Source organism: Tachyglossus aculeatus, chromosome 1, assembly GCF_015852505.1.
Source record: "Tachyglossus aculeatus isolate mTacAcu1 chromosome 1, mTacAcu1.pri, whole genome shotgun sequence".
In the NCBI taxonomy this organism is placed as follows: Eukaryota; Metazoa; Chordata; class Mammalia; order Monotremata; family Tachyglossidae; genus Tachyglossus; species Tachyglossus aculeatus.
In genome coordinates, this window is record NC_052066.1 from 118,953,423 (window position 1) to 118,977,975 (window position 24,553).

Below are 24,553 nucleotides of genomic sequence, written 5' to 3' on the forward strand. Positions count from 1 at the left end.
AGTAGCTTCTGTGGGCTTCATTCCGGATATTAGCCAGTCCAATCCTGCTTAATTCCAGGGATTTAATGAAAAGTGATGATGAAAGAACAATACCTTAGGCTGGATGCACATCTAGATGATTTCAATTATCCACTATTTCTATGATGCTTGCACCTGCATTACTGTAGCAAGTAGCGCATCTACTCTCCTCCAAAGAGAATGGGGAAAATGGTCATGGTGCCTATTTACATGGTGGAATCTGGTTATCCTAATCAATTTTCAAAAGTGGATCATCCACAAGGAAAGGTTTAAAAGTATATATTTACATAGTGTTTTATTTTCCAAAGTTCTTTCACATTCCTTTCAGCATCATCTATGTACTTGGTTCAATCAAGCACATTTATTGAGAGACAAGGGAGACAAGTTCCCTGCCCACAAGGAGCTTAGAGTTGAGAGGATACAGACTTTAAAACTACATATATGTAAATAAGTGTCGTGGGGCTGACCATAGGGTGAATAAAGAGTACAAATCCAAATGCAAGAGTAACGCAGAAGGTGAAGTGAGGGCATGGTTGGTGAAGGTCTCTTGGAGGAGATGTGATTTTAATAAAGCTTTGAAGGTGAGGAGAGTGATGGTGTGTCAAATATGAAGTGAGAGGGAGCTCTGGGCCAGAAGGAGGACATGGGCAAGGGGCTGGTTGCAAAATAGATGAGAATGAGGAACAATGAGTAGGTTGGCATTAGAGAAGCAAAGTGAATGTGCTGGGTTGTAGTAGAAGAGTAGCAAGGTGAGGTAGGAGTGCTTTATAGCTGATGGCATGGAGTTTTTATTTGATGTGGAGGTGGATGGGCAACCACTGGAGGCTCTTGAGGAGGTGGAAAACATGGACTGAACTTTTTTTTTGGAAAAATTATCTGGGCAGCAAAGTGAAGTATGGACTGGAGTGTGGAGAGACAGGAGGCAGGGGGGTTTTCACTGGACCAGGCATTCTCTTTCACAACCATTTTTTCTGGAAATTATCTTGGCCATTAAAACCAGATGAGGAAGTTCCAATGGTAAGGTGACATATTTGCATATTTATAGGAGACATATATAACCTCACATAATGTTTCATTTTAGGGAGAGGCACTTTCAGCACTCTGGTAAGGAGCCTGTCTAGCCTGGCACCGTCTCCACTGTGGCTGTAAACTGGAAGAAGACTGAAATTCTCCTCCTCTAGACACAGTACCCTACAGATCTTTGCTTTTGTCCTTATGTTGTCTAAAGCTCTTATTACAGTGTTTTGCACACAGTTGGTTCTCAGTAAATGCATTGATGGATTGGTATTTTGCTTAATCTTTCCATCCATATCAACCCCTCTCCCCTTTTCTTTTTTTTTTAGATTACATGTCCCTCAAGGGATAGGGATGGTGTCTAATTCCCATCTAATAATAATAATGATGGCATTTATTAAGCACTTACTATGTGCAAAGCACTGTTCTAAGTGCTGGGGAGGTTACAAGGTGATCAGGTTGTCCCACGGGGGGCTCACAGCCTTCATCCTCATTTTACAGATGAGGTAACTGAGGCCCAAAGAAGTCGAGTGACTTGCCTAAAGTCACACAGCTGACAAGTGGCGGAGCTGGGATTTGAACCCATGACCTCTGACTCAAAAGCCCAGGCTCTTTTCCACTGAGCCATGCTGCTTCTCAATCTACGTATTCATTCCCAGGGATTAGTAAACAGCAAATACTCAATAAATACCACTGTTAGATTAATTTTGCACTTCACTCCTCAAAGGGTCAGATCAACCCAAGGAAGTGAACACCTCACTTCCCCCTGAATTTTCTTTCTCCATATACTTACTTGTGCACACAGCTGCCCCACTGACATCCAAAGCTGCTGCTTTATTGACTGACACAGTGAGAGATGAGGAAATATGACCTTGATTTTCTTGATAAAATTTGTCCAGCAAAACATCAATGTCCCCCTCTAACAAAAACAATAGGAACAAATGGAAATGTGGTTTGAGTCCAATGAGACACACTTTATCCTAAAAATTAAATAATTTTCCAGACATGAAAGGAAAAGGAAGGGTTTCTAATAATTGAGAACCCTCACCAACAAAATGGGATAACTATACAATTCAGGGAATAAAATTTAAAATAGGAGGAAACACATGGATTCCCTGGATATTTAAATGGTTATTTATGGGTCGCTTTCAAGTGGAAATCATAGACACCTTGTGGACAAGCTAATTCAATCAATCAACGTTAAAATCCTTCAGGAAATTGTTAATTTCTCAAAAGCAGGAATAGTGTCTCTACCAATTTCATTATATTTTACTCTTTCAAGCCCTAAGTACAGTGCTCTATACATAATAGCACCCAATAAATACCACTGATGATGATCCACGATGATGTTTTAAGCACTTGGGATAGTAGTACAGGACCAAAATATGTTCCCTGGCCTCAAGAGAAGCAGCATGGCCAAATGAATAGAGCACAGGCCTTGGAAGCAAAGGATCTGGGTTCTAATTCCAGCTTTGTCACTTGACTGCTATGTGATCTTTGTCACAACTTCTTTGTGCTTCAGTTTTCTTATCTATAAAATGGGGCTTTAATACCTTTTCTCCCTCCTACTTAGACAGTGAGCCCCTGGAGGGACAGGGACCGCATCTGACTCGAATTCAATCACATTTATTGAGTACTTACTCTGCCCAGAGCACTGTACTAAGTGCTTGGGAGAGTACAATAAGGCAATAAACAGACACATTCCCTGTCCACAGTGAGCTTACAGTCTAGAGTGGGGGAGACAGATATTAACATAATAAATTATAAATATGTACATAAGTGTTGTAGGGCTGGGAGTGGGGGAGGGAGCATGTAGAAAAAAGGGAGCAAGCCAGGGCAACATAGAAGGGAGTGGAAAAAGAAGAAAGATGGGGCTTAGTCAGGGAAGGCCTCCTGGAGGAGACGTGCTTTCAACAGGTTTTGAAAGGGGGTGGAGGGGGGAGGGAGTAATTGTATGTCAGATTTGAGGAGAGAGGGCATTCCAGGCTAGAGGCAGGAAGTGAATGAGGGGTCGGCGACAGGATAGGCGAGATTGAGGCACAGTGAAAAAGTTAACATTAGAGGAGCAAAGTGTGAGGGCTGGGTTGCAGTAGAAGAGCAGCAAGGTGAGGTAGGAGGGGCAAGGTGATGAAGTGCTTTGAAGACACTGGTGAGGAGTTTTTATTGGATGTGGTGGTGGATGAGCAATCATTGGAGTTTTCTGAGGACTAAAGTGACATATTCTGAACAGTTTTGTAGAAAGATGATCTGGGCAGCAAAGTGAAGTATGGACTGGAGTGGGGAGAGGTAGGAGGCTGGAAGGTCAGCAAGGAAGCTTGACTTGTTTCTATGCCAGTACTTAGTGCTTAGTATATAATAAGTGCTTAGATACCATAATCATGATCAAGATGCTTATACTCTCAGAGGAGACTGAAAAAATTATTTACAAATAGTGGGACCAAGAGGAGGAATAATAATGAAATATGTCAGAATATGCCTATGTGAAGATGAAGTTAACAGAATAACTAGATATATTCAGAGAGATTGTGTGTGTGTGTGTGTGTGTGTGTTGTGTGTGTGCATATACGCGTGTGTATAAGGACTGACAATGGGAATAAATACACAAGTGCTAAGGATGACTGTTGGCTTGATGTGACTTAGGGAGTTAGGAATTAATTTGGGAAAGGCTTCGTGAGGTGAAGGGATTTTAGGAGGGGTTTGAAGATGGGGCTGTAGCCTACAGCTCTCTGTGGGCAGAGAATGTGTCAACCACCTGTTATGTTGTACTCTCCCAAATGTAATTATTCAATAAATATGATTGATTGATTAGGAGATTAGGAAGGAGTTTCAAGCTGGTGACTAGTGAGCAAGAGGAGTGGCAGGGAAACAGTAGTGCCAAGTGAGAGTCAGGTCTCAATGAGGCCAAGGAAGAAGTGGGTCAGAAACAGGTCAGAGGAAAAAGGGACAGGCCAGTTGTCCACAGGGCAAAACAGAATGGAGTCGTAGTTGGGAAGGAGTGAGGTTTCAGGTGGTGTTGTTGAAAGAGGGAGTATGAAGGAGTGGAGACGGGGAGGATGGAGGTGTGGTGAAGGGAGGTAGAGGACATGAAGGGGCAATTAGAGACTTGTAAGAAGCAATCAGCCAATCAATAATAATAATTTGCTAAGTATTTGTAAAGTTCTTACTATGTGTCAAACATTGTTCTAAACACTGGGGTAAATACAAGCTAATCAGGTTGGACAGAGTCCGTCCCACATGGGGCTCACAGTCTTAATTTCCATCTTCCAGATGAGGCAACTGAAGCCCAGAGAAGTGAAATGACTTGCCTAAGGTCACACAGCAGACAAGGGGAGGATCCAGCATCGCAGGCCTGAGCTCTATTCACGAGACCATGCTGTTTCACAAATATCAATCAATAATATTTATTGAGTGCTTACTATGTGCGGGATGCTGTACAAAGCTTGGGAGAGTCCAAAACAATAGAGTAGGCAGACACAATTACTGCGCGCAAATTGCTTACAGATGAGAGAGGGAGATAGACATTAACTTAATTAGAGATGGATATGCATGTAAGTGTTGTGAAGGTGAAGTGAAAAATAAGCATGTTTATGAGTCAAGTATATAGGCAATGCAAAAGGGGGCTGGGAAATAGAGGAAGTAAGGGTTTAGTCAAGGAAGGGGTCTTGGAGGAGATGTGATTTTTAAATGGCTTTGAAGATGGGGAGAGTGTGGTCTGCCAGAAATAAAGTGGGAGAGAGTTTCAGGCTACAAGGAGAAGGTGGGTAAAGGATCAACAGTGAGAAAGACAAGATCGAGGTACAGCGAGTAATTTGGCATTAGAGGAGCAAAGTGTACAGGTTGAGTTGTTGTAGCAATAGGAAGTGAGTGAGGTAAAATAGGAAGGCGAGAGCTGACAGTGCCTTAAAGCTGATGGTAAAGAGTTTCTGTTTGATATGGAGATGAATGGTTTTTGAGGGGCAGGCAGATGCAAACAGCCTTTTTTAGATAAAAATGATCTGTGCTGCAGAATGAAGTATGGATTGGAGATGGGAGTCAGGAAGCAGGGAGTTCTGCAAGGCAGAAAATGATCGATGCTTCTATCACCATGAAAGCATTTCGGAGGAGAGGAAGGAGATAATTCTAGTGATACTGTGAAGCACTTACTATGCTTCATATAATATTTGGTCTATGCTTCACATAGTATTTAATGATGGCATTTATTAACCATTTACTATGTGCAAAGCACTGTTCGAAGTGCTGGGTTCTAAGTTCTAAGTATTTGGTGACAGGATTTGGTGACAATTCAAACATGCGAGTTGAATGAGAGAAAATGGGTCAAGGATAAAGCCAAGGTCGCAGCCTTGTGAGATGAGGATAACGATGTTCTACCTCTAGTCTGTAAGCTCCCTGTGGGCAGGGAATATGTCTACCAACTCTATTGCATTGACTCTCGTAAGTGCTTAGTACAAGCTCTACACACAGTAAGCACTCAAATATATAACACTGCTTGATTCGTGTTGTCTATAGTTGTGGGTTAATCTGGGGGAAGAAAGGGTTTGGGTGAGAAAATGAGAAGTTCTGGTTTGAACATGCTAAGTTTGAGGTGTCAGTAGGGCATCCAAGTGGAGATGTACTGAAGGCAGAAGAAAGTGTTGCCTAGTGGATTGAGTCAGAAAAATTTGATTTCTAATCCCACTCTGCCTCATATCTGCCTTGTGACCCTGGGCAAACCGCTTCACTTCTCTGTGCCTCAGTTATCTTATCCATAAAATGGGGATTAAGACCTTGTATCTACCCTGGTGCTTAGTATGGTGCCTGGCACATAATAAGTGTTTAATAAATACCATTTAAAAAAAAAGGAGAGAGAGAGGTCTGGGCTGAAGAGGTACATTTGGGAATCATCAGATAGAGAAGCAATGGGAGAATGAAGATATATGGGGTCAAGAAACTCAGGGTTACAAAATCTGGGAGCACAAGGAGGCCTGGGGAAGGGATTTAGACAAAGAGCACGATAGGGTGAGTTTAGAAAGTGATGGAAAAGAGATGGTCAGGCTTTCATTAGCTGCAGTAAGGTAAAATGGAGCAAAAAAATAAGACTTTAAAATGGCAAGTAAAATGGGATAATACACCTACTCTCCTGTTTCATAGACTGTGAGCCCTACGGGGGGCAGGCACTTTGTCCAAAGTAATACTCTTGCATCTATGCCACCCCAAAGCATGCCACTCAACACATAGTAAGAACCTTCTTATTGCAATTGTTATTAGTACTTTCATAAAACACACACTCACTCACATGTACCAGCTGGACACTCGCTAGATATGCTCAACACAAAGTTTAACAGAAGCAGCCGGGGGAAAGAATAAACAGCAGCAACTGCAACCCTACCACTGGATAGACGGAAGAAGAAACAGCAAGAACTCCAGGGAACCGATAACGCTACTTGCCTTGCTTATTTGCAGCATAAATTGCCTCCTCCTGACTCTTGCTTGCTTCCAACAAAGACCATCTGCAATCCTTACTCTTGCCACTACTGTCATGAACCAGAATGTGGTTTTTTTGCCAATTTTGTACACAGAAAGCCAGGTGGCCAGACCAGGGGATCAACATGCTTTGGAAATCACTCCCGGGGTGGGGTAAATTGTCACTTTATCTGAAGATGCTTCATTTAGGGGAAAGTCATTTTTTATGGAGGCTTGGGGGGAGCCAGCTCAACCATAACAAACCATTCATTCCTGTCTCTGCCACACTAGACTGGGGGTGTCACATCCCACTCACACGAAAACAAATGTAAAGACAGGGTGTAGGTTGTAGCTGTTTTTTGTTTTGGGTTTTGTTATTTTTGTTTTAAACAAAGCAGAATATCTTGTACTTAAGTAGGGTTTTTGTTTTTCCAAAATACTTTCACATCCATTATCGACTTAAACCTCACAACAGCCCAGTGAGGTAAGAGAGGCGGTCATCATTCTCCCCCATTTATAGTTGAGGAATTGAGAGGTGAAGATTTTAAGTGACCTGCCCAGGATCATACAACAGGTGAGTAACAGCTGGGACCAGAGCCCACATCACCTGAATCTCAGCCCCATGCCCTTCCCACTAGGTCCAGTGGCTCATTCCCAAAGTTTGGCTGGATGGCGAATTCCATCCTGAACCTTTTCTTTGTGCTTTGCACACCCCTGAACTACTAAACATCCTACCTGGACAGAGGGTGCTAAAAAAGGACCCTAGAGACTCCACTTTCCCGGTCACAAGTTCATAGTTAACTTCTTTCTGATAGTCAGCAGGTGTGAGCAGCCTTTCAGAGAGAATCCGGGCCTGATATTTTCCTACAAAATAAAGTGCAATTTTTATTAAACATTTAATTAATTCAAAACCTGAAATGAAATGCTGAGAGTGGACTTTCCCTAATTCCATATTTTACTTTTACACACACATACACACACACACCCTTCATCATTTTTTTTTTCAAATTAAAGCCATGTCCACAGTAAACTCAGATACTAGACTGGCACTCTAGGGGAAACCGCCTTTCAAATAACATTGGGCAAAATTTTCCAATATAGAGTCAGTTGGTGTTTCTATGTGAAAACCCTAACAGTGTTCTATAAGTTTCCAATCTATCAATAAATGGAATTTATTGATCTTACTGTGGGCAAGGAATGTGTCTACCAACCCTGTTGCATTCTACTCTCCCAAGCGCTTAGTACAGTGCTCTGTACACTATAAGCATTAATAATTATTGCATTTAATAACTTGGTACAGCATTGCACTAAATGCTTTGGCAAATATGAGTTGATAGACACAATCTCTGCCCACAAGGACCATATAGTCTAGTAGGGGAGATAGACATCAAAATTAAATTACAGATAGGGGAGCAGCAGGAAATAAAGATATGTGCATAAGTGCTATGGGGTGAATACCAAAGTGCTTTACGGGCAAACACTCAAGGGCATAGACAACCCAGAAGGGAGGGTGAATAGAATGGGGAAATGAGGCGTAAGTCAGGAAAGGCCTCTTGAAGGAAGTGTGATTTTAGTAGAGCTTTGAAGATGGGAAGAATTGTGGTCTGTCATATATGAAGGGGGAGGGAGTTCCAGCCCAGAGGTAAGGTGAGGCAAGGAGTTGGCAGTGAGATAGACAGTATTGAGGTACAGGACGTAGTTTGGTGTTAGAAGAGCCAAGTGTGTGAACTGTGTTGCAGGACATCAGCAAGTTAAGATAAAAGAGAAAAAGCCGAGTTTGGTTTGTAAAACATATTTGGCAGATTATTTGAGTCAAAAGGATGCTTAAACTTTGGCTCTATATAGCAAAGAACACTAACTGCAATTTGCAAGAAATGCATTTTTTTTTTAAACACAACTACCCCTGTACTGAGCAGTGCAAAGGAAATGAAATGGAGTTGCAATTGGGTTCAGTGGCTAAAAGCAGTACTATGCTTGGGGCATGTAGGTTCTTGCTCTTTATGAGGACTACATAAACGGCAACAGGTAATTTTTTTTCAAGTTGAATAGTAACTCAATTTCTACTACTCCTGGTTTTGTCAACCCAACAGCCACTATTTATATATGTACAGCATACTTATTACTTATGTATGCATCTATTACCATATTCCACCTAGTCACGTAATTCACTCTTCCACGTTATTTCCAGCAATTGTATCTAGATTTTCTCCTACTCTCACTGAAGCTATAAAATTCATATTTGCCAGTCTACGCCATTAGATGGTGAACTTTATGAGAGCAGGGATGGAGCTCTTTAATAACATGAGGGCTATATTCTTAACACCCAATTAATCAATGGAATTTATGGAACGCTTACTATGTGCACTCCTTGTGTTAAAGAAAAATTCTGTTTGAGTATTTGCACACAGTCTTCATGGAAATACACACAACTATCTCTTCTAATGTCATGTCGCAATGTACCCAAGTAAACACCTGCAGTAAGGAGAGGGTATCCTAATTTCGTAACAATGTTCTAGTTAAAGTGCATAATGAAAACACATGTCATGGAACAACTGAATATACGTATCTGTAGCATTTGGAATTCACCCCACCCTCAGCCCGCAGCATGGCTCAGTGGAAAGAGCACGGGCTTGGGAGTCAGAGGTCATGGGTTCTAATTCTGACTCCGCCACTTGTCGGCTGTGTGACTTTGGCCAAGTCACTTAACTTCTCTGGGCCTCAGTTACCTCATCTGTAAAATGGGGATAAAGATTGTGAGCCCCACGTGGGACAATCCTGATCACCTTTTATCCCCCAGCGCTTAGAACAGTGCTTTGCACATAGTAAGTGCTTAAAAAATACCATTATTATTATTATTATTATTATTATTATATCCATAAATTACTTATAATAATGTCTGCCTTGGCTTCTAGGCTGTAAATTTGTTGTGGGCAGTGAATGGGTCTACCAATTTTGCTGTATTGTACTTTCCCAAGCTCACTTAGTACAGTGTTCTGCACACAGTAAGCACTCAATAAAAACCATTGATTGATTATGTCTAGTCTCCTGCATGCCTAGTATGATGCTCTGCACACAGTAGGAATCAATCAGTTGTACAACCGAGCACTTACTGTGTGCAGAGCACTGTAATAATAATAATTATGGCGTTTGTTAAGTGCTTGCTATGTGCCAAGCACTATTCTAAGCGTTGGGGTAGATTAAAGGTAACCAGGTGGTTCCATGTGGGTGTCACAGTCAACCTACAGGAAGCAGCATGGCTCAATAGCAAGAGCCCGGGCTTGGGAGCCAGAGGTTATGGGTTCTAATTCCGACTACACCACATGTCTGCTGTGTGACCTTGGACAAGTCACTTCACTTCTCTGAGCCTCAGTTACCTCATCTGTAAAATGGAGATGAAGACTGTGAGCCCCACAGGGAACAACCTGATGACCTTGCATCCCCCCCGCCCAGCACTTAGAACAGTGCTTCTCTCATAGTAGGTGCTTAACAAATGCCATCATTATTATAATTATTTAATCTCCATTTTATAGGTGAGGTAACTGAGGGACAGAGAAGTGAAGTGGCTTGCCCAAGGTCATACAGCAGACAAATGGTGGAGCCGGGATTAGAACCCACACCCTCTGACTCCCAAGCCCATGCTCATTAACAATAATAATAATAATAATAATAATAATGGCATTTGTTAAGCGCTTACTATGTGCAAAGCACTGTTCTAAGCGCTGGGGAGGATGAAAGGTGATCTGGTTGTCCCACATGGGGCTCACAGTCTTAATCTCCATTTTACAGATGAGGGAACTGAGACTCAGAGAAGTTAAGTGACTTGCCCAAAGTCACACAGCTGACAATTGGCAGAGCAGGGATTTGAACCAGTGACACCTGACTCCAAAGCCCGTGCTCTTTCCACTGAACCACACTGCTTCTCGTGAGAACACTTCACTGAATTACTAAGCCATGTCGCTTGGGAGTACAATGTAGCAGATATACTCCCTGACCACAACGTGCTTACAGTCTAGAGGGAAACAAATAAATAGTTCATCCTTCAAACTGAAGGACAACGGTTTACACACCTCGTGCACTGCCTAAGAGAATCTCCTTGAAAATATCCCATCATTCCTTACTCACAAGCTAAATCCCATAAAGGTAAAGAGAGAAGGAGCGTCGAGACTTGCCTGTTACCACAATGCAAGACTCTATCGATCGGTTTCTGCAGGCGCAGATGATCACAACGTAATTGGTCTTCACCAGTTTCCCTTCGCTGAGCAACCTGAACAGCTCAGCCAGCCCCTCCGCCAGAGAGTAGCTGCACTCGATGATGTGTACACTGTCATTGCACGAACTGGCAGCCAAGCCCGCAAGCCATGGGAGCTGAGCGGATGTCACAGGGGCGAGGTGGCCAGGGACTGGGAGGAATGCTTGGGACGCCGCCTGCTGATACTGCCGGATCTCTGGGAGGTGTGACTCCCGCCAGGAGCGCAGAAATATCTGTTCTAGGTCTTCAATCAGTGGAACCTGGTCAGAAGCTAGGAAAACAACAGTTTTATTGAATTGTATTAAATTCATGCCATCTGCCTTGGCCATAGTCCTGGCTCCCAATGGAGTTGCAGCTGCTCACACATGCATTCAATCGTATTTATTGAGCACATGCTGTGTCCAAAGCACTATATTAAGCACTTAGGAGAGTGCACTATAAAAATGAACAGACACATTCCCTTCCCACAACAAACTGTGTAAAGGTACGGTCTTCTCAATGTCACCAGATACACAAGGGAGAAGAGTCCTTTTGTGTGCTTCAGAGATTCCATCCTTATTCCAACAACATTTCCTTAGGATATCATTTACAGGCTTTACTAAGGAAGATCATTATTCTAGTGCACTCTGGCTGCCCTTTCTGTCCCTTTACTAAAACATACACACACTCACACATTAAAAAAAAAAATCTCTTACAGCTTCCAGGGCTTCTAGGGCCACAAACACAACCCAGATTTCCATTTGAAATGTGCATCTGGACCAGCCTAGGGCCCGGGGAGGACACTCCAGTCTGGAAAACCCCAAGCCCTCCTCTGGCCCACAGGACAGTTCTTAGTATCTTGCAGACCCACCATAATCCAGTCTCCCTGGGGTGGGCTGGAATCCAAGATGGAAGACCAAGTGGACTCATTCCCAAGAGGGTCTTTAAAGGGGAGTTGCAGGCAGGAGTGGATCACCTGGAAACCCCCAGGGCCCCATCAGATCCCAAGACCATTTTAGACACACTCACTGAAGAGACCCAAGGATCCTTTCAGCAACAAAGACAGTCTCTCCCTGGGGACGCTCTGAGATTGCTTAATGAAAACATGCCTAGTATATATCTCCTGGTTGCAGGGCAACAAAGCATTATTCAACCCCTATAAGAAGTGTTTAGTCCCTTCAGAGTATCCCGAAAGAATAAACTAGTCTTTTAACCCATCTTTCCTCTTAAGTAGTAGCTTTTCACTATCTAGCTCCCAGAGTTAGTCTGCAGAGGTTTTGTTCTTGTGGATGTTGCAGGAATGCTATTACATGTCATTTATCATCCTGCAGATCTCTCTGTAGAATCCCCCCCCCCAAAACAGAATGATCACATCATTGTTCTTGGAAATAAAAGACCCCAGAGTATCACACCACATTTTCCTTTCAGCAATGGCGAGAGTGGAGGGTGAGTGGGGATAAATGAGGAGTGTAGGGTTATGAGCCCCGGCATTTAGACATTAGTAATGCATGTCCCGGAATGCTGTGGGGCCTTCTCTTGTCATATGCTAAGCAGGGTCCAGCTTGGATGTGGAAAGCCAAATAATTAAAATGAACCAGCATATGAATAGTATAAATTCAATAATCCCAATTCCGGGACATTGTTCATTTTCCTTAAAATTGCTCAGAAGTTGTGTGACAATCCAGAACTGTCCTGGTGACAGGATTTGTGGTCTATTTGAAAGGAAATATTACCCACCAAGTTGGACTAGATAGTAGACAGTTAGTAAGAGCTGCATCTCCTCGGAAATTGGCTGTACTGTCGAGGCACCATATTGCTCATAGGCTCTGGATATGGACTGGGAATTTCTGTAGCAATTGTACAAAAGAGGGCTTACTATGACATCATTAAGGTTACCACAAAGGTAAGGGAAGTTCCCGTGACCTGCAAAGCAAACAAAACTTACTGTCAAACTGTGAGCCCTGCATATTGGGACAATACCTAAATCTACAGCTTCAGGTGGCCCTAAAATAGATCTTTCATGCCAGCTTCATGCTCAACTCCCCTCCCAAATCTCTGGAATACTGGAATGACAGTTGTATCTGAAGCAACACTCCCTGCTGTGCAGCACTGGCCAGTAGAAAGGCCAATCTTGTGTACATGCAGCCACAGAGCAAAGAACCTGTCAACGGACCCTGAAGAGGCCCATGGAACCCAAATGTTTCCAAGCATGCCACACAATGCTCCCTTTGAGAAAGGTATCAGTTGAGGTCACCTAGAACCACTGTTGGCAAGCACAGTGCAGAGATGGAAGAGGCATAGTTATCCCAACAGCCTCTTTCTTTCACTCTCAGGAGGAGGAAGAAATGGGGCTCCAAGGCCCTTCATCCCAACTGTTCTTCACTCTTCATGCTTGAGAGGGAGAGGTAGCTGACACGAAATCCTTGATACATATTACACCAGAATTCTACCCTCTACACTGCCTTCTCATTTGCTTCACTGTGAAATTCTAAGGTTCACTGATTTTCAGAGATTTCTACTGACTTGGAAAAGTATGGTGGATGTTTTTCCCCAGACTTTTTACCCTCCTCCACACCTCACCCACCCACAACTTGTACAAGTAGCAAGAGGACAGGATCTCATTTTGAACAGAAAGCATGGTGGCCTCCAACACTTTGATACTGGTGGGTTCCTTTCTTTTGCCACTCCATTTTCCCTCCTATCCCCCACTTCCCTGCGCTCCCTGTCTCCTGTCACCCTGACTCCTCTTTTTGCAGTTTATCACTTCCTCTGTTCCCAGTTTCCTCTCCTGCACACCACCCTTCCCCCAAAGAACAAGAAGTTCCTGATTGATATGTTTTTAGTTCTCATCAGTCACCAAGTATTTACTGAGTGCTAGAGGGTTCACAGAAGCATACTTGGCACCTATATAGTGCACCGTGCTTCCCAATGCACTTAACAGCTACAGTGAAAGTGACACACAAATAAACACAAGATGGTCATGTTAAACCCCATCTCCAATTGGACAGATGCTTGGCAATTTCTTTTTTTATGTTTTTTCATCTATTACAGGGGATAGCAATCTTTCTTTAGTTTCTCCAAAATGGGTTGTGTTCAATTTTACCTTTAAATATAACTGGCTTGGCCTTGCATATTTTCAGCAGATTATCAGGAACAGACACCGGCTCTCCTGAAGCCACAGCAGGAGAAGAGACTGGACCCACCAAACCAGACGGGGGCAAACACGTCAGCCCTATGCTTTCTAAGGACACATTGAAATGTTAGGAGAAACGCACCACCCAAAAGCTCTTTTCCCCCAGTTATTTTACACCAATATTTTCAATCTGAACTGATGTGTAATTCCTTTACTGAGTTACAGTAAAGAAAATCCATGAGCTTGTTAATAACAGGATTAATCATTTTTTTCCACTCTGTAAAACAACTGCCCCCATACTAACAAAAACTATTTCTGATCCTACAGCCTTAATAGCATTAATAAAAAAATTCTGAAACTCCTTAGCACACTTCTGGCAAATAATTTAAAAGGAAACAATCCTCGAAACCATGACGGTATTTTTTATGTGCTTACTTTGTGCCACCCACTGTACGAAGTGCTGGAGTGGATACAAACAAATCAAGTTGGACACAGTCTCTGTCCCACATGGGGCTCACAGTCTTAATCTCCATTTTACGGGGGGGTAACTAAGGCACAGAGAAGTGAAGTAACTTGCCCAAGGTCACACAGCAGATAAGTGGTAGAGCCGGGATTAGAAGCCATGACCTTTTAACTTCCAGGCCCGTAATCCATCCACTGTGCCATGCTGCTTCACCATAGAAGTGATATGTATGGATACTACAATATTAGTTCCAATAAAAATAGATCTCATTTGAGTGTAGTGGAAAAAGCATGTGTCTGGGCATCAGTCCCTGCTCTACTGCTGGCCTGCAGAGAAGCCAATGACCAGCAGTTAACCACCCTGAGGGTTAGTCTCCTCATCTGCAAAGCGAAGATAATAATCCTCGTCTCTCCCTGTCTCACAGGGATGTTGTGAGGACAAAATGAGATGTGTAGAGTGAAAACACTTTGGGGAAAAAAATGGTACATCAAAGGATTATTTCATCATTTGCAACATGCTTAGAATGGTTAACATTTCCTGTTACCCCACCTCTATGGAATAGCCACATTATTTTCTCCTGAAGTCTGTTTCCAAAAACCAAAATAAAACCTGTATAACTCACCATTTTTATTTCTCATAGTGCTTTGTGAGTAGCAGGTGTCCATGGCTGATGGTGACTCTGGTGACCACCCTTTATGGCGTTTTTTTGGAGGGCCTGAGTTCGATAAAGTGCCTAGACAACAGACATCATTTTTGAAATCAGTTATTCAGAAATGCTGCAACATGTTTTTATTATGTTCTGGAATTATGGCCTAATCTGTTCTGGAAATTCATTTTTTTTTTCAAAACAATACTAGAGCTTCAACTTCAAAGCTGATATTTGAATTACTATTTTTTCCTTTTATTTTAGCTTCCAAGCAAGTTTCAAAACTCTAAATTTTAAGTATTCTGCAAATTTGGGTAAAAACTTCATGGGTTCAGGGAAGTTATCATGCTTTGGCCACAAGAGGTCAGGCCGAACCTAGTTGTACTGATCATCAAATAACCTCTGAAAAGCCCAGATGCTGAAGGAGCAGAGTGTAACTGTTACCCAATCAATCAATCAATCAATCAATCAATCGTATTTATTGAGCGCTTACTGTGTGCAGAGCACTGTACTAAGCCCTTGGGAAGTACAAGTTGGCAACATACCCAGTCTCTTGTAACATTTGCCAAGTCTGAGATAAGGCTGGAGTCCGACCCAAGGTCATGTTTGTGGGTTACATTGTTCTTGTGAATGATCCAAAACACCGACAGTGTGCTAACCAGTGAACTTTTTGTTTTTAAAGAATCTCACAGGGAATTTTAGCTGTCACTGCACTCTTTCTTTTCTTGAACTAAAGAGGTTTCACCAGGACAGAAAGGTTTATGCTCCCTTCACTCCACAGAGACTGCATTCCCCAAAGTCACCAAAGACCTCCTCATCATAACCAAATCACTGCTCTGTCTTAATCTTCCTCAACTCCTCATCCACCTTCAACCTTATGGGCCACCACCTTCTCTTTAAAATGTTATATAATAATAATAATAATAATAATGGCATTTATTAAGTGCTTACTATCTGCAAAGCACTGTTCTAAGCACTAGGGAGGTTACAAGGTGATTAGTACAGTGCTCTGCACACAGTAAGTGCTCAATAAATACGATTGAATGAATTGAATGAATCAGGTTGTCCCCACGTGGGGCTTACAGTCTTAATCCCTATTTTACAGATGAGGTAACTGAGCCCAGAGAAGTTAAGTGACTTTCCCAAAGTCACAGCTGACAAGTGGCGGAGCCAGGATTTGAACCCATGACCTCTGACTCCAAAGGCCATGCTCTTTCCACTGAGTCATGCTACCTGATCTTAGATTTGCAGACTTGAATTCCCCTAGTTCTCCAATATCTCCAAGCACTCCTTCTCTGTCCTTTGTGGTCCTTATTTTACCTCTCATCCCCTAACAATGCGGATCCAAGATGGATCTCTTCTGGATCCCTTGCTCTACTCCCTCTACACTCTTGTGGTTTCTTCTATAATGGCTCTGCAGATGGATTGACAAATCCACCTCTCTAGACCCAACCCCTTCTCCTCTGCAATCTCACATCTCCTCTTTCTTTCAGGATATCTCCAATGGGATGGCCCCACCAGCATCATAAACCCAAAATGTCCAAATCTTTCCTCTGCACCTCCCAACTTCTGCTGTTAACACCACCTTCTTCCCTGTGACTGAAGCCACCATCCCTGTATCATCTTTGACTCCTTCACTCTCACATCCAATATGTTACCAAACCCTGCTGATTCTGCCCCAGAAACATTTTGCAGATGCACCCCTTCACCACCACATACACAACCATTACCCTATTTAAAGCTCTTATCTCAGCCCAATTAGACCATTGGCTCTCTGGCTTCTTTGCCTCTAATCCCTCACACCTTCAGTACACACTTCACACTACTGCCCAGATCATTTTCCTGAAAAGTCAGGGGAAGCAGCATGGCCCAGTGGATAGAACATGGGCCTGGGAATCAGAAGGACCTGGTTCTTATCCTAACTCTGTCACTTGTCTGCTGTGTGACCTTGGGCAATTCACTTCACTTTTCTGTGCCTCAGTTACCTCATCTGTAAAATAGGGATTAAGACTGAAAGCCCCATGTGGGCCAGAGACTGTGTCCAAACTCATTACCTTGTATCTACCCCAGTGCTTAGAACAGTGCCTTGCATGTAATAAGCACCTAACAAATACCATAAAAAGCCTCTCAGTACACATCTCCCCTCTCTTCAAAACTCTCTGATGGTTGTCTATTTCCCTCTGCATTAAGCAAAAGCTCCATATTATCCCTTCAAGACTAGGAACAAATCACTGTAAATACTGCTGCCTTTTCCCTCCACGCCACCCAGAACCCTGCTCTTGACATACTATGGGCCCAGTAAGCAATGTGACAAAGTGCAGCCAAGCACTCTTGGTGTGTATCCCCCGCCCGGACAGCCAGCCATACTGCCTCCCTGGGAATGCTCACCCGCCCTCCTCTGCTCCATGGAAAGGCCTCCATCCCATCCCACCTTCCACAATCTCCACGGGAAAGAGAGAAATCACCCTCAGCATGAGACTTCCACAAAACCCAAGGTAGACTGGTGGCTTCTGTGGCTATGGACGTGCCTGAAATCCTGCTCCTCTAGACACAGCACCCAGCTGATTTTCTTTCTATTTTCTGTAGTGTCCTTGTCTTGTATGCTGCTTTAATGTTTTATTGTTACATTGCTCCTTATATGTCTGTCACCAGTCCTCTCTTGCTGTTTAAATTCTTAGATCATGAACTCCTTAAGGTACAGGGAGTGTGTCTAATTCCCACCACATAATGCAAAGCTCTGCATTCAGTAAGTGCTTAATTAATACTATTACTACTACTACTTCTCTCCACCAGGCATGTCCACCTCACTTATAAGTTCTCCTCACTCAGAACTCCCCTGATAGCACTCAACACTCCTCCCAAGCCCACCTCCTGAATGTACCTGGTTCTTGTCTTGCCTGCCTCTGACCCTTAGTTCATATTTACCACAGAGCCTGAAACCTCTTGCTTGTATGAATGTATGATAGAATATAGAAATACATGTGCATTCAATATTTATCTACGCCTCCCTTGTTAGAAGGTAAGCTCCTAGTGGGCAGAAAAAAAATCTTTTATTTCCTTGCTCTTCCCAAGCATTTAGAATAGAGCACTGCACTCAATAGGTAGTCAAATACCACTATTAGTCAATTGTATTAACTGAGCACTTCATGCAGAGCACTGTACTAAATGCTGGGGAGAGTACACTGTAACAATAAAAAGATACATTCCCTGCCCACAATGAGTCCTATGTAGGAAGAAATATTTTTTGCATTACAGGAAGATCTACAAAGCTTTATGACCATTTGAAATAAACCAACTGGGCAAAGAGAAGAAAGTTATCATCTGTGCATAAAGTTCTCATCTGTTAAATGGGTATTAAATATCTGTTCTCCCTCACCTTAGATTGTGATCCTCATCCCAGATAGGGACTGTGTTCGATCTGATTACAATAATAATAATGATGATGATGGCACTTGTTATGCACTTACTATGTGCCAAGCACTGTTCTAAGTATTGGGATAGATACAAGGTAATCAGGTTGTCCCTCATGGGGCTCACAGTCTTAATCCCCATTTTACAGATGAAGTAAATGAGGCACAGAGAGGTTAATGCCTGTCTACTTGTTTTGTTTTGTTGTCTGTCTTCCCCTTCTAGACTGTGAGCCCATTGTTGGGTAGGGATTGTGTCAACCTGTTGCCGAATTATATTTTTCAAGCACTTAGTACAGTGCTCTGCACACAGTAAGTGCTCAGTTAATGCAATTGAATGAAGTGACTTGCCCAAAGTCACAGAGCTGACAAGTGGCAGAGCCTGGATAAGAACCCACAATCTCTGACTCCCCTGCTCTTTCCACTAAGTCATGCTGCTTCTCTATCTTGGCTCTACTCCAGCGACTATAACAGGGTTTGGCACATAGTAAAAGCTTAACAAATACCACAATCATTATTATAGATATAATCATTTAGCAGGCTATAAGACGTCTAAACTTGAATCCAATCAACAAGTGATCCAAAGCAATTCTCTCAGCAGAGGCACTGCCTAGAACTCTTCTGGTCTTGAAGTTCCAAGGGACATTTTGTAAGAACGAGGTAGTTCAAAAACGCTCAAATTTCCCCTCTACCTCCCGATCCCATCTCCTGCATAGGACTTCAGGATGGGATCATCCTGGAGGGTGCTAGAAGCTGTGGCCTTCCAGCTGTCTCACTCGTGTCCTTTCTTCATCCTGGCCAACAGAGAAGAGAGACTAGGAGGAGTTCAAAAGATGTGACAATGATCTCTCCGGACTGCTCTTGATCTCTCAGACAGGTGAGAGACAAAGAAGCAGCATGACCTAGTGGATAGAGCATGGGCCAGAGAGTCAGAAGGACCTGGGTTTTAATCCCAGCTCTGCCGCTTGTCTGCTGTGTGACCTTGGGTGAGTCACTTCACTTCTTTGTGCCTCAGTTTCCTCATCTGTAAGACTGCGAGACCTATGTGGGACAGGGACTATGTCCAACCTTATTATCTTGTATCTATGCCAGCACTTAGAACAGTGCCTTTGCATATAGTAAGCAGCGTGGCTCAATGGAAAGAGCCTGGGCTTTGGAGTCAGAGATCATGGGTTTGAATCCCGGCTCCGCCACATGTCTGCTGTGTGATCTTGGGCAAGTTACTTCACTTCTCTGAGCCTCAGTTCCCTCATCTGTAAAATGGGGATGAAGACTGTGAGCCCCACGTGGGACAACCTGATCACCTTGTATCCCTCCTAGTGCTTAGAACAGTGCTTTGCACATAGTAAGCACTTAACAAATGCCATTATTATTATTATTATATAGTAAACACTTTGTAATATTATTAATTTTATTATTATTATTAATATGAGAGACATATTGAGCAGTTCCCAGAATGCCACCTGGGAGGTTCTCAGGGTTGCCCTGGGAGCATCCCGAGTTGATGTGGGCATTCCTTTAGCAGCAGGGAGGGTAGGGTAAAGATTGCAGCTTTTGGTAGTATTAGAACTCAGATATCCTCTCGGTCAGGTTGGGTGTGAACATATGAACTAGACATCCTCATGCTGTTCTGTCTTGTTTCCAAATTCTAAGACTTACCAATCAGTCAATCAGTGGTATTTACTGAGCATTCACTGGGTCCAGAGCACTGTATTAAGAGCTCGTGAAAGTACAGTACAACAGTGTAGCTAGACATGATCCCTTCCCATAAGGATATTAGAGTATACAGGATGAGACAGACATTAAAATAAATGATGGGATTCAAAAACATTACATTGCTCTGGAAATGCTTCCTTCTAGTGCTACTGGGCTGGAATCCACAGACACCATAAGAATATGTCACTTAAATTAAATATATCCCCCTCAAGTAAACTGATTAGAAAGGCTCAATTTTCTTTTGGGGGGCTAGGACCATTTAATTTTCAACCCAAACATGTTAATACTAAGGATGAGAGTATTATAATTACTTACAACCACTACCAATTCTTAGGTACTTCTGATCCAGAAGCAAAGGAGTTGAAATTTAAACCCCCTTTTCAGGTGGGTTTATCTGCCATATCTTGGTTTGAAATCAGAAAATAACTAACAAAGAGTAGACCACATAAACCTACCTAGTACGGACAGTTTCGCTGGGACAGACAAATGGGTTTTCACAAACTGTTGATGTTTAGAGAGATCTGTCCCATTAAAAACAGCAGGACTCACTGTTGCTGTTGGCTGGAGATGATCAGATGTAGACCCTGAAAGACAAAGACAAAAAAGGAAAGAGCGGAGAATACGTTCTAAGAAAGAGCACGGGCTTGGGAGTCAGAGGATGTGGGTTCTAATCCCGGCTCTGCCACTTGTCTGCTGTGTGACCTTGGGAAAGCCATTTAAGTTCTCTGTGCCTCAGTTACCTAATCTGTTAAATGGGGATAAACACGGCGAGCCCCAAGTGGGACAACCTGATTACCTTGTATCTACCCAGGGCTTAAAACAGTGCTTGGCACATAGTAAGTGCATAACAAATACCATAATTATTATTTATTATTATTATTATTCTTACTATTATTAAGGTTTTTCTTATTAAATCCTGTTTGGTGGTTACTGTCTACTCAGACTATTCCACTAAACATTTTTCATGATTGGACTTGTCAATCATTCTTCTACACAAAACCAAGCACAGATAAACTTCTCGGTATGAATGAACCTAACAACCACAAATTTAAACTGCTTCTTTAGTGGTGAGGCCTATTTGTCAGCACTGAGCACAAAATGGGAAAAGATGAAAACACGAAGACTGGACATCATCTTTCTGAAAATGGAATTCTATTACACTAACAGATTATTTGATGATTGGTGTTGCTGTAAATGAAGGCAAGAAATGTACTAGGCTTAGTAATAATTCTAAGATCTTTAGAAAATGCAGGCTACCTTCTTTCTCATCCTTTTTCTACCAACTGGGTCACTTCGCAGATGAAACAACTTAAAAATATCCAACATAAGTAAAAAAGAATTATGAAATTCTGAAAAATTGGCAAATTTTAGGCTGAAATTTTGAAATAAGCAAATATCAAAACATGTATGTCTTTACTTGGATTCCTTCCTGCCCAGTGAATTGTGGATTCATAAGGTAAAATCCCATGCCGCAAGAATCAGGTCAAAAGAGCTTCTATTTTTAACTAATGCTCCATCATACGATAGGGAATATGTTTAGTATCTGATTTATTTCTGTAGGATTCCACAAAAACAAAATTTTGTTACTCACATTTATGAGGACACTGAAAAATCATACTTAGGGCTCATTAAGTAGCAGGCAAAAAGAACAAATATTTAGGTTAATAATAATAATTACTGTTGCATTTGTTAAGTGCTTACTATGTGTCATGCACTGTACTAGGTACTAAGGTAGATGCAAGATAATCAGGTCCCTGTACCACAAGAGGCTCAGGAAAAGCTAGTGAGAATAAGAGGTAGAAGAACAGGGAGATAAGTTGTTTGTTGTTTAAATACTGCCTTGACCCTGCCATCATTATGACCTTGGGCTTGATCTTTGTGTTTTCATCTTTTTTCCATTTTGTACTCAATGGGCTTACAAATCTAATGTAATTTTTTTACTTTGTCTTCTGTGTCCCCTTGGGCAAGACACTTCACTGGGCCTCAGTTACCTCAGTTGTAAAATGGGGACTGGGATTGTGAGCCCTATGTCAGACAGGGACTGACCATATCCACCCTGACTTGCTAGTATCCACCCCAGCGCTTGGTACAGTGCGTGGTACATAGTAAGTGTTTTACAAATACCACAGTCATCATTGAGAAGCAGCATGGCCTAGTGGAAAAAGCAGAGGACTGGGAGTCAGGAGACTTGAGTTCTCATTCTGGCTCTACTGCTTGCCAGCTGTGTGACTTTGGGCAAGTCACTAAACTTCTCTATGCCTCCGTTTTTTGTCATCTGTGAGATGGGGACTAAATAAATACCTGCTCTCCCTTCCTCTTAGACAGTGAGACCCAATGTGGGGCATAGCCTCTTCGATATAAGAATAATGGCATTTATTAAGCACTTATTATCAATCAATCAATCAATCAATCGTATTTATTGAGCGCTTACTGTGTGCAGAGCACTGTACTAAGCGCTTGGGAAGTACAAGTTGGCAACATATAGAGACAGTCCCTACCCAACAGTGGGCTCACAGTCTAAAAGGGGGAGACAGAGAACAAAACCAAACATACTAACAAAATAAAATAGAAAAAAATAAATAGAATAGATATGTACAAGTAAAATAAATAAAATAGAGTAATAAAAATGTACAAACATATATACATGTATATATATACATATATATATGTATGTATATATATACATATATACTATGTGCAAAGCACTGTTCTAAGCGCTGGGGAGGTTACAAGGTGATCAAGTTGTCCCACGGGGGGCTCACAGTCTTAATCCCCCATTTTACAGATGAGGTAACTGAGGCACAGAGAAGTTAAGTGACTTGCCCGAAGTCACACAGCTAATTGGCAGAACTAGGATTTGAACCCATGACCTCTGACACCAAAGCCCGGGCTCTTTCCACTGAGCCATGCTGCTTCTCCATGATATGACTGTATTGTATCTACCCTAGCACTTAAAACAGGACTTGCCATGTAGTAAGTGCTTAACAAATACCACAGTTGTTGTTATTATTATTGTTGTTATTATTATCATCATCAGGGAAAGAGAATGGGTATTTCATCTTTCCACCCCAGTTCCAGACCCTGGGGTTTCCCAATATACTGTCTTTGCAGACGGGTCCTCGCTTTAGCATCTGGGGGCAGTATGATAAAATAAAGGGAAGGGTCTGACTTCTGCACTAGGTTTGAAAGTGACTGAAAAGAGGTGAGAGAGTGGAAGGTATCAAGGAAGGCCAATGGGACTGGAGTCGCTGTGGGGAGCTGCAATATTTCCCCCAACCTCTGACCCACACAGATCTTGGTAAGAGGGGGGTCCCAAGCTTCTCCCACTCCCCTAGAACATGGTCCATAAATCACTGGGGAAAGCTGAGAGATCATCTGTCGTCTGACCAACCGACCGTGAGGAAGCTTCCCTTCCCCATCCACTGCGGTCTCAAAACTGCTCTCAGATGTGGAAGTCAACAGAACCAGATCCCTTTTCAGGAAAAAAAAAAAAACAAAGCTCCCAGCATATACAATTTGGACAACATCATGGATTTAGCATCCACAAATGTTCTTCTCTTGGTTACCTGAGTGTTGAGCGCCAAGGAGAACATGTGGATGAGGTCCTTGAATAGGCTCACTTGCGATGGCAGCCATAGACCCTGAACTCTCTGGAGCTTGGAACAGCGAGCTGGAACAGGGGCCGGAGGAGGACTGTCGATTTCGGAACTCTAGGGAAAGAAGACTCTAATGCTTACAGAACCATTAGGTTTGCTTAGACTGCATAGGTCCAATGGGCTGCAGTTAAAATAGTGGCCTACTTTAAAAGAGCCCAAATATGTTATTGAATAGCTTTAAGTGGCAGAATCAATCAATAAATAATATTTATTGAGTGCTTATTGTGTGCAAAGCACTGGACTAAGTAATTGGAAGAATACAACGGAATTAGTAGACACATTCTCTGCCCATAACAAGCTTACAGTCTACAGTCAGGACAGAGACCTTCACATCACCCCGTAGAACAGGCTGCCAATTTCAATTTCCTAGCCTCCTTTAGAGGTTTAGGAGAGGGCTGGAAAGCTGATGGGTTGGGAAATAAAATGGTGCATAGAGAAAAGCAGCCCGCAGTCTCTAACTGCAATTTCTGCCCTTAAAAAGGCCAAGGAAATTACGAAACAGAGAATATCTCCCACATGCAGATCTTATAATGAAGGGTTTCTTTCATTTTATTTTGGACCTTGTTTCTAAGAAAGAGAAGGTCAGAAACAATTTGTTTTTGTTTTCCCCCCTATTTAATGTATTAGTTGAATTATTATTCAACTAATAAAGCAACCATATCTTAGGAATCTTTTCTTCTATCCCTAGGCATAAGGCTGACGGTCCTATTTTCTGAATTCCCCTAAATCAATCAATCAATCGTATTTATTGAGTGCAGAGCACTGTACTAAGCGCTTGGGAAGTACAAGTTGGCAACATATAGAGACAGTCCCTACCCAACAGTGGGCTCACA

General features: G+C 42.4%; 1 protein-coding gene across 1 annotated transcript in view; it reads right to left on the reverse strand.

The window, feature by feature from the left end:
* Nucleotides 1-24,553, reverse strand: part of GREB1 (growth regulating estrogen receptor binding 1) — a 116,996-nt gene that overhangs the window by 43,172 nt on the left and 49,271 nt on the right. The window contains exons 6-13 of the mRNA XM_038744455.1: nt 23,631-23,774; nt 20,520-20,648; nt 14,918-15,028; nt 13,803-13,940; nt 12,437-12,622; nt 10,641-10,991; nt 7,207-7,335; nt 1,826-1,951 (exon numbers count right to left, since the gene is read on the reverse strand). Coding sequence (XP_038600383.1) covers nt 1,826-1,951; nt 7,207-7,335; nt 10,641-10,991; nt 12,437-12,622; nt 13,803-13,940; nt 14,918-15,028; nt 20,520-20,648; nt 23,631-23,774 — 1,314 coding nt within the window. The remainder of the gene's footprint in view (nt 1-1,825; nt 1,952-7,206; nt 7,336-10,640; nt 10,992-12,436; nt 12,623-13,802; nt 13,941-14,917; nt 15,029-20,519; nt 20,649-23,630; nt 23,775-24,553) is intronic.